The 17,109-nt window shown below is 37.1% G+C and overlaps 1 protein-coding gene across 3 annotated transcripts in view; it reads left to right on the top strand.

The window, feature by feature from the left end:
* Nucleotides 1-17,109, top strand: part of ABCD3 (ATP binding cassette subfamily D member 3) — a 79,240-nt gene that overhangs the window by 56,274 nt on the left and 5,857 nt on the right. The window contains exons 10-21 of one of the 3 annotated variants that reach the window (XM_068963114.1): nt 945-1,014; nt 3,218-3,287; nt 3,378-3,475; nt 3,590-3,681; nt 5,293-5,384; nt 5,471-5,534; nt 5,663-5,726; nt 10,830-10,907; nt 11,012-11,077; nt 11,174-11,263; nt 11,744-11,863; nt 16,994-17,098. In XM_068963114.1, the coding sequence (XP_068819215.1) occupies nt 945-1,014; nt 3,218-3,287; nt 3,378-3,475; nt 3,590-3,681; nt 5,293-5,384; nt 5,471-5,534; nt 5,663-5,726; nt 10,830-10,907; nt 11,012-11,077; nt 11,174-11,263; nt 11,744-11,863; nt 16,994-17,098 (1,009 nt within the window). Of the gene's footprint in view, nt 1-944; nt 1,015-3,217; nt 3,288-3,377; nt 3,476-3,589; nt 3,682-5,292; nt 5,388-5,464; nt 5,535-5,662; nt 5,727-10,829; nt 10,908-11,011; nt 11,078-11,173; nt 11,264-11,743; nt 11,864-16,993; nt 17,103-17,109 lie in introns of all 3 variants that reach the window. The other 2 variants (XM_068963119.1, XM_068963125.1) reach the window with 2 other exon arrangements.

Raw genomic sequence — 17,109 nt, 5'->3', positions numbered from 1 at the left:
AAGGTGTTGAGGTAAGGGCTACCTTGTTTTTATGATGCAAAAAAAATACAGGTACATTTTAGACTAGAATATAATGTTCACATAAATTTTTGAGGTGGGGGAAGAGACTTTTAAGAAATATTGTGGTTTAACTCTGCCTTCTAGACTCGTACGTAAATCTTTCCTTTCCTCTGCTGTAAGAGGTACTTTGCTGGGACAGTTTGCATCAGTCTGGGTAGAGCAGAAAACTAGATGTTAGGGTCAGATACAAGTTATAGTCTCAGCTGTTTAACTTGTCAGCTGCATGACCTCTGCAAATTAACTACGCTGAACCTTTCTTCGCTCATAAAATGCCCTTTTTTTTCCTAGTTAAGATCATTGTGGCCCCTGTGTACCCATTCAGATCAGCTCAAGGAAAGAGGAATTGTTGTGAGGATATGGTGGGGTTCCAAGAGTAAGGGCAGCTGTGCAGCTAGGCCTCCTGGGAGCTGGCAACTGTCAGGCGGGCAGGAATTAGTCTTTCTGTCCTTTAAAGGCTATGTGTCATGCATCACTGCCTGTTTTTTCCCTAACTCTTGTTGTCTCCTTTCCCTTCTGGCTGGATCGTTACCCAATTTGTAGCCTCAGATGGCTGTCCCAGTCCTGCCTTCCTATATCATGGCATCTTCCTTCTTGTTTCTTCATTCACTTTCTGAGAACTAGCTGAGCACATCTTTTCCAGCCAGGCTGCAGGTGGGATATGCAACTTGTGTCACTAGTGCCGCCGGTGTTGCCGTCAGGTGTATATTCCTGTGCTCTGATCAGTTGAGCTATGTACAGATCATGGCTTGAGAAGTACCCAGTAAACTATTAGTCACAGAGTGTCCATTTATATACAAATACTTAGTCAGTAAATATGGTAATTTAAAATATTTTCTAGGCTTAAGTAGCATTAAAACTAATTGCTAAATTATTTTCCTTAATAGTGAAGAAGTTGCCTTTTACAATGGGAATAAAAGAGAAAAGCAGACAATCCACTCAGTCTTCCAAAAACTGGTAAGATAACATGTTGGAGGCTCATGTATGTATGGAAAAAAAAAATGTTGACCTGTGCCAGGATACGTATATACCTTTAATCTTTCAAACATTTATTTTTAAATACCTATAAAGAATTTTTATGCTGTGTTTTCCTAAAAACTATCAAACCAATATGTTAAGCTGCTCAGTTATAAAAATGGGTAGATTTGTTAAAATAATTATCAGTGTATTTTTGAAGTGGTTACTTAGGAGTCTTATTTAATGATAAATTTAGTGATAATTACAGAAAGAATTCGTTCCTGGGAATACTGTGAGCACAGTTCAGCAAACGTTTTCTGTAGTGGGCAAGGTAAGTACCACGTATGGCTTAGGCTTTTCAGGCCCTGTGGTCTCTCTTGCAACTATTCAACCCTCTCCTTCAAAGTAGCCGTATGTAAATGAATGGATGTGGTGTGTTCTAATAAAACTTTATTTACTAAAGTAAGTGGCAGGCTGCCTATGAACTGTGGATCATAGTTTGCTGACCCTTTACTTAGAATATAAACATTGTTTCTTATGTAAACTGTATGCAAACTATGCTTCGGTTTTTATCTACTTGCCACGTGGAAGATTTGAATTTAGTTAATTTTGTTGATTATTCATTCAGAAGATACGGAGCACCATCTAAAGGTGTCTTGCTTGTCCAGGTGACAGTGGTGTGTAATGGACCAAATCCTGCCTTTAAGGAGCTTACATTTTAGTGGAAAGTTTTGAAATCAAATACATATTTGAGGTGATTTTTAAAGGTTAAAGAAGTTGTTATTTTAAATTATTTAAATTAAGGTTAAAGAAATTGAATTTTTGTCTTTTTTATGTTTAACATGACTGAAATTTGATAGCATTCACTGATAAAATGCATTTACGGTAATTGTCTAAGGGACTGCTGTTAACTAGGTCACTCTTCACGTAGCTTGCCCATGATTTTGCATTAGAGTTCAGCCCCAAAGTTAACACCTTTGGGGGCCATGTCTTCTTTGATTAATCCGTCTAAAAATGACCTTTACCAGTTACTTCCCATTTTAATGATCTGTTTTTCTTAAAAGCATTCATTACAATTTCTAATTATCTTGTTTTTTTTTTACTGGTTGTCTTCTTCATTAGAATGTAAATTCCATGAGCTCAGGAACCTTGTCTTATTATTCATTGTTGCATCTTCATCACTGAGCTCAATATATAACATCTGACATTCACTGAATAATTGTTCCAGCCATTGTTCTTTTGCAGAAGATATTAAGAGCAAGCTGCCTTGTACTCAGGAAGCCCACATTTTAGTGGGGGAGATATAAACAAGTAAACAAATATTTTATATGCTTTCAGGTCATAGTGAGTTCTGTGACCAAAAATAAAATGGGATAAAGTGGTAGAGGGTGATAGGGGCTATTGCCAAGCAATTTAGGATGACAAGAAAGTCTCTCTCGAAGGTGGCAATTATATCTAGGAAATCAGTAATCCTGACAGAGGAAACAAGGCAGGCAAAGGCCTGAGGCAAAAGCATGTTTGAGGAACCAGAATTTCTGGAGCTCAGTGAGAAAGAGCAAAGTAGAAGCAGATGAGGTTGAAGATAGAGCCCAGTGGCAGATCATGCAGGGCCTGAGTAATCTGATAGATGAAAAAGTCAAGAACATTAAAAATGCAGAATAAAATACATTTTTGGATTTGCAAATTTGGGATAATGCGTGCTGAGATTAAAACTACAGACTCAAGCTATGCGGCGTTACATTAGCACTTGGGTCAAATTGAATGTAATACAAGTCTTAGAGAAAGACCAGGTGCTTCCAACTAAAGCAAAGCATTGAATGCTATTTCCAGACAGCTAGTTTCACCTAAATTATCTTTCTGTTTCTGTTTTTGTTTGTTTTATCAATTTTTGCATAAATGTATCTGACAGTATTATGAATACAGTATCATTGTACTATTTCATGCAAGGGACACCACACACATATTCTTTATGTTTTCCACTCTGTTTGCATAAAAATGGATTCATGAAGGCTTTGTTTGGCACCTGTTCTGTGATCAGCATTGTGCTCAATGAAATGTGATGTATACTATAATCAGAAATTATAGGTACTCAGTAAATATTTGTTGAATACATAAATTATACAGTTTCTTTCATCCTCATGGTAGATTAATTTTCCTTAATACATGGGAAGTGTATATATATTTTGTGTTTGCTTTCTGTCAGGTGGAGCACCTGCATAATTTCATTTTGTTTCGGTTCTCTATGGGCTTCATTGACAGCATAATTGCCAAATGTAAGTATGCTTTAAAAGAGATGGTAGAATGGGATTTGTGGGGAAAGTGAGGTGTTGTTATGGTTTTCAACCTTAACTGTTTGGTTTCAGATCTTGCCACTGTGGTTGGATACCTAGTCGTCAGTCGTCCTTTCTTAGACTTGTCTCATCCTCGACATCTTAAGAGCTCACATTCGGAACTTCTGGAGGTAAAGTGGTAATGGTAGTCAGACTCAATTGAAATCTTAAAAATAAAAAATGTGAAAAAAGCTAGTTTTAATCTTCGAAATACAACTGAAAACTAATATTTCTTTCTATTTCAGGATTACTACCAGAGTGGAAGAATGCTTTTGCGAATGTCTCAGGCTCTGGGTCGAATAGTTTTGGCTGGCCGTGAAATGACTCGATTGGCTGGGTAAGTTAAGATTTGTAATACTGAGCAACTGCAGAGAATCTTTTTTTTTTTTTTTTAGATGTTATCCTTAATGATTGTGACCAGTTGAGGTTGAGATAAGGAGCAGCTGAATCCTCATATTTCCTACTCTTGGAAGTTGGTTTTGATAGAAAATGAGGAAGAGTTTTTTCTGATAGTGTACTTTTCATGTTTCCTTAAGATAGCTGTTTTAGGTAGCTAGGTTAGTTGTTCTCAAGCTGTCTGCTCTGTGAATACTGGTATTCAATAAGATGGGAAATGTTGAATCATGGCAGACTTTCCTTAATTTACAGAAAATTAAGTTAGTGAATAAAATTTTTTCATTTGGACTTTTTTGTCCTCTACCAGACTTTTCTTCCCCTTTGCTCTTTGGTACTGGTAATGCATAAGCAAGGATGAAGTTTATTTTAATGGAAAAAAAAAAAAAGAAAAAGTTACCTTGTGGTAGCTCTAAGTCCAGTTGTAAACCTGTCAGGGTGTCTGGTAAAATTATTCTTAGACCATCAAATGGAATTAAATATTTCAAAATTTCAAAGTCTAGTATAAAGGGCTTGGTATGGTGTTTAAGACAACACATAATGTAAAAAAACCCCTTAAGTTTCAGGTTATCTGAAGAAGTTGAATGACTTTGGCTCTTTTCCAGGCCTGTGATTAATTTGCATATCCCTTCTTCTCTACTCCTTTAGCAGTTAAGGTCTTTATGACAAGATAAAAGAAGCTGTAACTCCTGTGAGGAGTCTTTCTTGAGAATGCTGACTTTCTTCCAACTTGTTAATAACTTCCTCATGCCTTTACATTTCCTGGCATAGAGGATGCTTCCATTCCTTTAGGAAGTTTCTGCTTGTTATTCACAGAACAATTCTGTTTGCTTCTCTGGTTAGAATGCTTTCTCCTCAACCATCATGCCATTCATACTTTTCAACTTCTTGTCAGTAGTTTTGATTTCTCTCATCACCACAGTGATTTCTCTCTAATATTAAGAACACTTCATCTTTCCCCCTCTTCAGAGGAAGGAGGAGAAGGATCTCCCCAATTCTTCCCTGTTTGCAGGAAAGTAGTGTGCATATGGCATACTTAGAATAAATGATGTCCTCAGAGAAAAGGCCAGCTTTATCCAAGGATGTGTAGCTCACCCCAGCAGGGACCCAGGGTTCGTGCTTCATCGACCTAAGAAATGCCACTAGTGTGTGTCCTTTTTTAGTATTTACTGGAAAATTCCTTAAAGTTCTGGTGGCAGACAACCTTCTTGACTTGCCTATTAATAAAGTCAGTATCTATTGCGGTGGGATCCTATGAGACCTCTTTTCTTAGCCCCATCTTCCTGCTCTCCTACTAAACCATAATAGTAAAATGTGTATAGTATCACTAATACTTGTATAATATCATTAATGTTGGTGAGAATTCTTTTAAGTGATTTCATTGAAACTACATAATAAGTTTAGAAACTTAAGTCAGGTTTGTATAAAATAAAGTAAAAGAACTTGATGTTACATGTCAATTATATTCAAGTAAATAATAAACAATAAAAGGTATGATAGCCTTTGGAGTTTTGCTTATGGCTTTCTTCGTTTCTTTTTCTTTTTTTAATTCCAGCTTTACTGCTCGGATTACAGAATTAATGCAAGTACTAAAGGATTTAAATCAGGGCAAATATGAACGCACTATGGTCTCACAACAGGAAAAGGGTAAATATGAAGGCACTCAGTCACATACGTTTTTGCTGACATGACTTGATGCTTTAATGCTTATTTTTCCATTTAATGTGTTGAAGGAGCACAAGACATTCCCTTGATACCTGGAATTGGAGAAATCATCAATACAGATAACATTATAAAGTATGTACAGAAAAGGGTTCTTTAGCACCATAAACATTTGTTAAACTACACAGTAGCCTTTCTCTTTCAGCTACATCTACTTAGTGTTTAATGTCAAACTATTCTCTTTTTATTAATTTCCTCTATAGATTTGATCATGTTCCTTTAGCAACGCCAAATGGAGATATCTTGATTCGAGACCTTAATTTTGAAGTAAGTTTTTACATGGTTATATAAAAGCTTAAATCATCTTCAAAATGTGAACTGAGAAACTGTTGTCTGAATGTTTAAAAGAATTTTAAGGCTTCACTTAGTCTCTGAATCCACAAAATTGCTTTGAAAAGTAAGCCTTTGTAAAGGAGGACTGCCTTGGAGTAAGGTATTTTAAATTTCCAGTTACAGGATAAATCAGTACTAGGGATGTAATATATAACATGATAAATATAAAAACAATACTGGATGTTGTATGTGAAAGTTGTTAAGAGTGGAAAACCCAAGAGTTCTCATCACACACATACTTTTTTTTTCTGTTTCTTTAATCTGGCATCTGTATGAGATGGTCACTGAACTTACTATGATAATCATTTCATGGTGAATGGGCATCAAATCACTGTGCTGTATACCTTAAACAGTACTGCACGTCAGTGAGATCTCAGTATAATTGGAATAAAAAGTAAAAAGTCTTTGAAACAGAAATCTATTTTTATTTGACAGGACTTTAAAGTTTCAAATACTGCTATCAAAAAACCTTTTTGCAAATAAAGTCCCTTTCAAAAAAGCCATAGAAGGTATAGATAATTGGAATCTTCACTGTAAGATGAATATTTAACCTTGCATATATAACATTAGTCTCTTTAAATTAAAATAATTTATGAGTTGGTATTTTTGTTTTGATGGTACAGGAAGATCTATACCTATAAAAACAAAATATAGTTTTCTATATTACTGATGAAAACCATGCGAGACCAGCACAGTAGCACTGCAGATTGCCCTTCACCCGAGATACAAGGCAGCTCGAGCCAAGTGAACTGTGATGCTGATTCAGAAGTCTGTTAACCAAAAGAGCAGGCCAAATTAAAAAGCAAAAGCAAAACATGAGAATTATTGTATGATTTTATACGATTCTCACAGACACAGGGGTTATTATTTTGTTTTATCTATTGTGACTTTATGAATAGTTCACATCTGAAAATCTTGAAGATAGTAGTCAATGTCTATTGCATGTGCTGTCTCTCGAGTTCCAGATGGCATGACTCTGGAATAACACTATCCAATAGAACTTTCTGAGATGCGGAAATGGTCTGTATCTGCATTGTCCAGTATAGTAGCCACATGTGGCTATTGCACTCTTGAAATGTGGCTAGTACAGTTGAGGAACTGAATTTTAAATTTTTCTTAATTTTAATAAATTTGCCCTTAAATAGCCACATGTGACTAGTGGCTATTGTATTGGAAAGCACAACTCCAGAATTCTTCTCCACATTCTCTATGTTCATGGCCCTCTGTAATTTGTGTTGTATATAGAGATTATTTCCAGTTGCTTACATTGAAGAATGTTGTCTGATAGCTTGTAAGATAAAAGTAGAGTTATTATTTTCAAAGTGTTATTAGGTAAGTCTTCAGTTTCTCTACTTTTAGCGTGTATATTTATTACATACATCTCCACTTTTTAAAAAACTATAAAACTGTAAAGTGTTAGTTTTGTAAAGTACTTGAGACTTACTCCGTATTGAATATTATATATTGTCATGTTTGTTTTAAAGCCAGGAAACACAAAGGGAAGTACCAAAAATGTGAATATGGTTGATAAATGTTTAATGGCACAAGTATTACAGAAGTGTGTTTTTCATTTAGCCCTGGGTGCTACAGTCAAGTAGGCTCCGTTGACAGAGTACGTGGCCACCGACAGGGCTTGGTAGCAGGAATAAACAGAGCTCAAAACCCCATCTTTGATAGATTTCCAGTAGCCCCTTTATTGTTATCACCCAGGCATAGAAAGAGCCATGAGATTTTCTCCATTGAAGAATGCTCTGGGCCCTTTCTCCTACTTTGCCTTACTTCTGTCTTTATGCAGCAGAGAGTACACCAGCAGCACAGATGCAGACATGTCTTGTGCCTGGTGAGGAGAGATTTGGGTCTGTGTGTACAGATACAGGAGAAAGTAGATCATGGTTTTGGTCTGCTCACTTTGTCATAAGGCGACCACTCTACTGCTGTCCTTTTCATTCTAGTCCAAAGCCCTTCCCTTTAAAACCCTTATACTTGAATTTTAGTATACTTCTGGCCAGTCCTGGTAACTTCACTTTTTTAGCCTCAGAGAGGCCCTTACTTTTTTGCTTTTATTTTGGTTTCATTTTGGAAAGTCTTATTTTACAGTCCTGCTTGTGTAAGTTTTTTTAACTCTGTGATCGTATTCTATACCACTCTGACCTGTTCTATGATTCTCGTATTGTGTTTCTCCACTGGGAGCTTTCTTTGGCATCTGTCCTTTTGGTCCACTGTTAAAAGCTTTTCTTCTGTCTGTTTCTGACTTAAGATATTTTGTTAGATTTGCCTTTTTCTCATTTATTTTGTCTTTCCCAACATTTGTTTAACGTAATTTTTAAAAAATTCAACAAACATCTTTTTTTTTTTTTTTAGCATCTGATTGTTTTCTCCCCATCTGGCTTGCTGGAAAATAAAGAAAAATATGTAGTTCAAAGCATTTGTTGCCCTAGTAAAGCAATCCAGGATCCTCAGTAATAGAGTGTTCTTAAGAACTTGGTTTTCAGTGAAAGTTTATCCTTGGCTTTTAGTCGTAATTCATTCCGGGGCGGGGGCGGGGAAATACGGTCCTATAACTCTTTAATTTGGAAAAATTATCACTGGCTTACCATGGCTGATGGCATAATTGGAAGTTTTGTCCAACATTATTATTACCGTAGAGTAAAGAAAAGTTAATGCTGAGTCTTAAGACATATGTGCATAAGAGTATCTAAGGATTTCAGTAACTCTAGCTATTATTTATACACATCATTACAAACTTGGTTTCTAGGTTTCCTGGCATGTTGCGCCAGATAATGTGGAGAGCTATAGGATGGCAGTGAAAACCACAACAAGTAGTTAGGTGCAGGAAAAAATATTTACGGCTAACATTATCTAGATAAATCAGGGTGATAGGGATCCATTTAATTAATAGTTCTCTGAACTTCAGGCACTCCTCAAGGCACCCCTATTATAATAGAGTACAGTTATTATATATAATGTATTATTAGGAATATTCACTATTTTCAGTTGTATAGAAGTAAGAAGTATGTATTTAGAAGTCCATCAAAATGACTCTCTAGTTTCTCAGAAAAAGAGACCGCTCCTCATTTGGAAAAGTAATTCACAATAGCTCCTTCTATAATATTGATATGCATAAGTTGTGGCATTTTGTTAGAGATCAACTGTGGTAAAATGCACACAACATAAAATTTACCATTTTAACTGTTTTTACGTATACAGTTAAGTGGCAGTAAGTACATTTAGTGTATGGTCCAGCCGTCACCACTGTCTTCGCAGCAAACAGAAACCACCCATTAAACAATAGCTCCTTTTTCTCCCCACCCCTCAGTCCTGCGTAACCCCTGTTCTACTTTGTGTCTCAATGAATTTGCCTATTCTGAGGACCTCATGAGAGTGGAGTCATCATATTTGTCCTTTTGTGTCTGGCAGTTTTTGCATAACATCATGTCTTCAGGTTCATTCATGTGGCACATACAGAATCTCATTCCTTTTAAGGCTCAATGGTAATATTCCATTGTCTGTATATGCCACGCTTTGTTGCTTCCACCTTTTGACTGGTGTGACTGATGCGCGTGGCTGGGTGTATTGCATCAGGAGAAGCTCCTTCAGTGGCTTACAGCGCCCTGTAGGATTTGCCTGCTACTGCCCTGCCACCCCGTCTCCCCTCTGAGCTCAGTTCTCCCGTTCTCTCCGGCTCTTACTTCTTTAGCTCTTACTTCTTTTAAAAAACCTCTCTGATTTTTGAACAGGACAGGTGCATTCCTGCTCAGCTGTTGTAGCTCCTCTTTGTGGGCGGAAACTATAATGATCTTCCTCCAGATAAACTTCTAGTTTACTTCTTTCAAAAGTTTTGCCCAGTTGTCATTTTCAGTGAGGCCTGGCCTGACCAGCTTAAAAATGCAGCACCCCCCAACCCCTAGTTTTTTTTTTTTTACCTTGATCTATTTTTTCCCCATTGTACTTATTTTCTAACGTATTGTTTAATTTACTTATTTATTATGCATGTTCCTCATTGCCTGTGTCTCCCACTAGAATGTATACTGGTAAGGGTAAGGATTTTGGTGTGTTGTTGTTGTTTGGGGGTTTTTTTTGGTCTCTTTTACTCACTAATGTATTTGTATTGCCTTAGAACAGAGCCTGACACATAGTATTCAATACATATTCATTGAGTTAAGTAATGGGAACCTAAGACTCAACAGTTTTTAAAAAGACAGGTTCCACAGCTAGGGTAATTCATCTCTCTCTGACGTGTTTCCTGCTATGCTGCATTGCTGTGAAGGCTGGAATTATGATCCAGGGTTTTTGATTCATCACAGGTTTGATTAACTCACATTATATTACCTTAGAACTCAATCCCTCTTGACATTTTTGCATTTAACTTCCATCTTTACATTCTTGCAGAGCAGTTTGGTGAACTTATAAATATTTATAATATACTTTGATGCAACTTAATTTCTAAGAATCTGATCTATAGAAATAGTTCTCACTAGTGTATCAATTTGCTTGCTGACTTGGAGTTTCATTGCAGTATTATTAAAAAGCAAGCAAAATGCAGATGACCTAAATAATTCACAAAAGGAGAGTATTTAGATAAATTTTGACACATCCTTACTATGGAATACAGTGCAGGCATTAAGAAAAGAATGGGGAGAATCTGAATATACTGACCTAAAAGAACATCTGTGATATATTGTTAAATAATAACAAGTTATAGAGTGGTATATATAGAACAACTGCATTAAAAAAAAATAGATTGTGTATCTACATAATTGCTGTTTTCAAGAATTCAAGCTTTAGCTCTTTGTATTCTGATTGAGATTTAAGTTGATATCAATCAATAGTGGTTTTTAATGAGGAAAAGAAGTGACTGAGTAAAAATGGAAAGTAAACAAAAATAAAAGGCCTCTTCATCCATACCGTCCACTGCCTCTATCTAAAATCACATCTGTAGACAAAATGGAAAGCTTATCATTAGCTTATTTGACTCTAAGGAAATGTTCATTGTGTGTATATTCTATGTAATTAATTCATAGACTGATTTTTTTTCAGGTTCGATCTGGGGCCAACGTTCTAATCTGTGGTCCAAACGGCTGTGGAAAGAGTTCACTTTTCCGTGTTCTTGGTGAAGTAAGTAAAAGCTGGCCTTAGGGTTTTGCAGCCTTACTTTGCCGTGTCATCTGTACCACATTGTGAAGTTTACAACTGTTCCTCTTCCTCCTGTGCCTTTATAGTTATGGCCTCTCTTTGGAGGACGTCTAACTAAACCTGAGAGAGGAAAGTTATTTTATGTTCCTCAGGTAAGACCTTGCTTGAGCTATTTTATAATCTTTGGTTTAAAGCTCTTTTGTTTTTAATAAATTTGCTTCTAATGATTTTTGCTCTTTTACTATCAGAGACCTTATATGACCCTTGGAACACTTCGAGACCAAGTAATATATCCAGATGGAAAGGAAGATCAGAAAAAGAAGGGGATTTCTGACCTTGTAAGGGAGCGTTTATATACTAGACTTACTGAAAACACTCCATTTCAGAGTCTTTATCTTAATCAATTAAGTATTTTAGATGCCAGGAGGTTAATCCTAACCTTTTGTAAAGAACTTCTAAAACCTTATCATTAATTATAACTTTTCAGGTTGTGGTAAGATGTTAACCATTTTGCTTAAATATGACTGTTGAATGTTTAATGTCATCTTTACACTATTATTTGTTTCCTCATTGTCCTCATCCCTTAATTGTGCACAATAATGTTATTCTTTTTAAGCTGCTAGATTTTTTTGTCAAAATTACTATAAATAGGCAATAAAAGAGTTTTTGGTTTACCTTTCACATTCTTTGGTGAAATGTACCTTTTTATAGTGACATTAGCAATAGAATTACAGCAATTGTAGTTTCAAAAATAAAGCAAGACAGATAATGTTGGTTTATATTAAATACAGTTTCATCTTTAATCATTTTGCTAAAAGGTGCTGAAGGAGTACTTAGATAATGTCCAGTTGAGTCATATCCTTGAACGTGAAGGTGGCTGGGACAGTGTTCAGGACTGGATGGATGTGCTAAGTGGTGGAGAGAAGCAAAGAATGGCGGTAAGTGTGCTCTGAAGATACTGCACAGCAATGCAGCTGGTTGCATGAAGTCCACTCTTAGAATCCAGCATTTTGGTAATCAAGGTATACAGTTTTATTAATCTTTTTATTTATCAATATTATAGTATAGTTTCTATGATAATAAAAGAATAATTTGCATGTAAATTTAGAATTCTAAAAAATTCATAAATATTCCCTTGAAAGGAAAAGATGCAGATCCAGTTATATACCATTAATCTGTTTTTCTAAAAGTTAGGGGAACTTTGTAGCACATTGGTCCTGGTTGGGTTGTGAGATCCCTTTTAGTACTTTTTCCCCTGTAGACATCTCTCCGTCTTCCTCAGGCTGTTCTCTCTAAAGTAGCTGAAGGTGTTAGAGATATTAATTTTATTTTTATTCTTTGTTCTGTTCTTGCCCTTTCCCTCTATCATTATATGTATTCTTGTTTCAGAGCTCAATATTTACTGCTTAAAGTTACTTAGAATTTCAAAAATTTCCTAATATAAAGAAACATTTGAAAGGAATTGTTTTAGTTTTTCTATAATTGACTAAACTTACCCCAATCCAACATGGCTATAAAACACAGCATATTAAGGGTGATTCGTGGAGTACTCTGTCAAGAGGGATAACGTTTAAAGAGTCATTTTCTAACTAGTACCATAACTTGAGTAGATCCGGAGGAATTTTGGAGGGAGATAGTGTAGACTTTGTGTAAATTAGAGAAAACCATAGCCAAGGAAACATAGCAAAAGAGTTGGCGTATTGCTGAATTGCTTCCTCTCTGTCTTCAGGTTATACCCAGCCTCAGGGTTGCCTCCCACTCTGAGGAACACGTTTTGCATGCTGTTTTCCCCCAATTCATACCCATTCTTTATGAACTTAATATCAACCTGATGTTGTGATTCATTTGGCTAGTGCTATAAGGTGGAATTAATCTAGAGTGATGAATAAGTCATAAACAGAAGAGATACATCAGCCATTCTCAAAGTGGATATTGGGCTGGAGGAGTGAGAATTTGAAGTGATTGGGCATTATGTTGAGTGATTGGGTGACATGTTTTTTTCCTTCGTTACACTCATTTGGGTCCAGCACCATCAGCCAGGGTTGCTCCAGATAATATTATAGATTGGCTTGCTTTATTTCTTTGACTCATAGTCATCTTTTCTGCTCCACTATTCTTTCTTTAATATTTATTTGGCTACATGAGGTCTGAGTTGCAGCAAACAGAACCTTTAGTCACAGCATGAAAGATCTTTTTTTTAAGTTGCTGCATGCTAACTCTTAGTTGTGTTGTCTGGGGGTCTAGTTCCCTGCTCAGGGATAGAACCTGAGCCCCCTGCATTTGGGAACGTGAAGTCTTAGCCACTGGAACACCAGGGAAGTCCCTCTGCTCCACTATTCCTTCTTCTTCCTCTTTAGTGATATATATATATATATTTTAAATGAAAAAGTATATATGATGGAAAAGTTAAAATATTTACAAAAGTATGAAGAAAGGCCCAAAGCCTCTTACCAGAGATTCCACTGTCATAAGATTTTGAGTGTTTTTTTTAAGTCCGTTTTGTAATTATTTCTTTTACCTTATTGGCAGTTGTTCCCGTTCCTCAAAGTCACTGAGATCTCTCTAATATTGACCCATTCCTTTTCTACAATTTATCAGGTCCCTTTTGACTCTGCCTTCTTTCCTATCCAGCACAGACTTACTAATCCAGACCCTGGCACATAAGAGGTACAGAGGAGATATTTCTTAGATGAACAAGTGATCTCTTCCCCTTAACTTCCTTTCTCACTTTTTGTTTTCTCATATTACTTGAATACTGACCCCAAGAGCAGCTGTTTGCCTTGACGTTTCTGTACATGGGCTTCTGAGCACCACTGGAAAAAAAGTCAGAGAAAGATGGATTGCTGCCACCGCACTCCCATGGTTTCCAGTCTTTCAGGCACTCGCAGCATGTCTTGGCAGTCATTTTACTGATTTTTGTCCCTCTGTCTCATTTTTCATGATAATCATATGAAAACTGCCAGTTTCAGGCCTTCTACCCCATTATTACCCCACCACCCTCAGCAGAATAACTCACCTCCTATTCCTTAAAGAAAAAAGAGAAGCTGTTATTTCAGTTAAATGACAGCTAATTTTTATTGAGTGCTCCATAGGTGATAGGCAGCATGCCAGGCACTTTACGCAGGTTATCTCACTTCATTCTCTCAGCAGTCCTGTGAGTGAGAGCTACGAGAATCCCATTCCACAGAGGGAACAGAACTGTAGAACAGTCAAGTGGCTTGCCAGGCAAAGATATCTAGTAAATGCTAAAGCTGGTAGAAGGCTGTGGGTGGCTTGTCAAGCTCAGGCAGCAGTATGACTGCAATGTTCATACTCTTCAAAATCTCCTTGCATTGCAATGCCAAGTGGCTAACCACATAGTAGGAGAGAGAAAGACACATGATGAGAAAATTTCCATATAGTGTGGTAAGTGTGGAGACAAAGGAATGCAAAGCATTCCTTGGGAACACAGAGGAGGGGCATTTGAATGCTTTCAAATAACCGCTCCTCTTAATAACCTTGCACTGGGCTGTCCTGAACTCTTGTTTCTTCTGTTTGTGGAGGATATATCATCCTTCCTCTTGAGAAAGCCTAATTAGGCTAACTGTTTCCATCTGTGTTTTTGGACCCTCCCTCCTCCAACTTGATCACATCCCTTTCCTTCAGTTCTGCAACACCCTGACACACACACACACACACACACACACACACCTATATTTAATTTCTTCTAGTCCTCTTTCCAGAGAAGGCAGTGGCACCCCACTCCAGTACTTTTGCCTGGAAAATCCCATGGACAGAGAAATCTGGTAGGCTGCAGTCCCTGGGGTCGCTGCAAGTCGGACACGACTGAGCGACTTCACTTTCACTTTTTACTTTCATGCACTGGAAAAGGAAATGGCAACCCACTCCAGTGTTCTTGCCTGGAGAATCCCAGGGATGGGGGAGCCTGGTGGGGTGCCGTCTATGGGGTCGCACAGAGTTGGACATGATTGAAGTGACTTAGCAGTAGCAGCAGCAGTCCTCTTTCAGAAAGATATTTTCAGGTCTCCGTGATCTAAAAGCCAAACTCTCCCTTAACCAAAGTTCCCAGGTTGTCTACACCTTTCGTTCTCTGCACAGCTGAACTTCTTGATAGTGTGTGCTTGCTGTTTCCCCTTCCTCACCCTTTATAAATAAAATGTAAACTCCAAGAAAGCTGTTGTGGTTATTCATTGATCAAATATTTGAATGTCTGCTATGCTATACAGGCGTTAGGTATGCAGGAGTGATTAAAACGGTGTCTTGGTTTTTGTGAGTATTACAGCCTAAGGGATAGACAAAGAAACAGACAATGTAGTTTATGCTGTGTGAAGAGCTACAGAGATGTTACAAAAGGGACCCCCTTGGGTTGGGAGGGATCAGGTAGGTTTGTCTGAGAAGGTGACGTTAAGCAGAAATTTGAATGATGCAGGGAACAGAGTGAGGCGTTTGAGACAGGAGGAAAGTGACATGTACTAAGCCTCTAAGGCCTATGACACCTTGTCTCCTGGTTGTTGAGAGGAGGTGATGGTGCTGGAATGTAGAGAGTGAGTAGGAATAAGGTTGTGCAGCATCTTGTAGGTCATGGTAAGGAGTTTGGATTTTATTCTAAGCCAAATGGGAAGTCATTGAAGGGTTTTAAGTAGAAGAATGAAATTCTCACATTTCTGGAAGATCCTCTCTGATTACATGGAGAATTAAAGAGGCACAAAGGAGGAAGCAGGAAGCTATTTGTGGTTATCCAGGCAGGAGAAGATTGTGCTCTGGGCTGAGGACATGATTGTAAGCTGGGGGAAAGTGAGTAGATGTCACAGGGCTGACTTGGACTAAAGATCGGGGTAGGGGAGGAGAAAACCAGGCAGGACTCACAGCTTTCTAGCTTGAGCAGCTGCTCTGAAGTGTTCAGTATGGGGTGGAGGAAATGATGAATGGATTCAAGGGGGATATCTAGGAAATCCATTCAGTTTTAGATGTTTAAAGTCTGTGAGTCCTGTAAGATTCCAAATAGAAAGTTTAAATAGGAATTTTTATGTCAACCTGGGAATTAGAACAGAAGTATGGGTGGGAGAGATATTTGGGGGAGTTTACAAATGTAAATAATATTTGAAATCATGAGACGTGAAAAGATCACTCAGAGAAACAAAATAGGAAAACCAGAAGAGGGCCTAGAAATGAACCCTCAGGGACCCCAACATTGAATGGTCCAGCAAAAGAGAAAACACTGAAAAAGAAACTTGAGAAAACAGCTTAAGATACTTGAAACGCCATGGTCTCACTCTCACTTTCTCAAGGAGGGAATGGGCACCTGAGTTCAGTGTTGCAGAGAAGACAAATTGGGCAAGGATAGAAAGTGCCCACTTATATCATCGAGATTGGTGTTAGGAGGCAGATGACAATTTGGAATATCTGTTAGACAAAGGGTCAGGATAAATAATTCCTGGAAAATAAAATACATATGGAAAATAAACAGCAACAGGTTCAGTATTCCTGCTAATCAAAGAAATGTTAAGCTGTAACAGTCTTGATGTTAATTTTGACTTATAAAATTTACATAGACTTTTCAAAATGAACATGCCCAATATTGACCACAGGGATATATACAACATGTGCACTCAGACATTATTGGTAGGAATATACATTCGCAACTTAATATTAGTTGGCATTACTTAAGCAACAGACTGTTTAAAAATAGTTTTTGCATTGAGTTATCTATAGTCTGAATTCTAAGAGTTCATTAAAATGTGTATCCTCTAATCTTGTTTAGAGAATTTTTTAATATTAATTTAAAACTCGACTTCATCTCATATCAGTCAAGAGCTTTTGCTTTACTCTTAACAGTATTTCCCATATGTTACATTTTTCCCTTTGCTTGGGAAGACAATGAAAGCAATCAAGTTTCTTTATGTTGTTTTTGTTTCTGAGAAGTAAATTTTTTGAGTTAGAATATATTTCCTTCTTTGTTTACAAGAATATAAGTGTATATTTCATTTAAAGTAAATCTGTTTTAGCTTACTAATTTTATTCAGTAGTGTGATATTTGATTATACAGAGTATTTCCTTTCATGCTTCAGATGGCAAGATTATTTTATCATAAGCCCCAGTTTGCTATTTTGGATGAATGTACAAGTGCCGTTAGTGTGGATGTGGAAGACTACATTTACAGTCATTGTCGAAAGGTAAGTGTGAT

Source organism: Capricornis sumatraensis, chromosome 2 (assembly GCF_032405125.1).
Source record: "Capricornis sumatraensis isolate serow.1 chromosome 2, serow.2, whole genome shotgun sequence".
In the NCBI taxonomy this organism is placed as follows: Eukaryota; Metazoa; Chordata; class Mammalia; order Artiodactyla; family Bovidae; genus Capricornis; species Capricornis sumatraensis.
The sequence above is the reverse complement of the archived record's forward strand: the minus strand, read 5'-3'. Positions and strand labels throughout refer to the sequence as shown.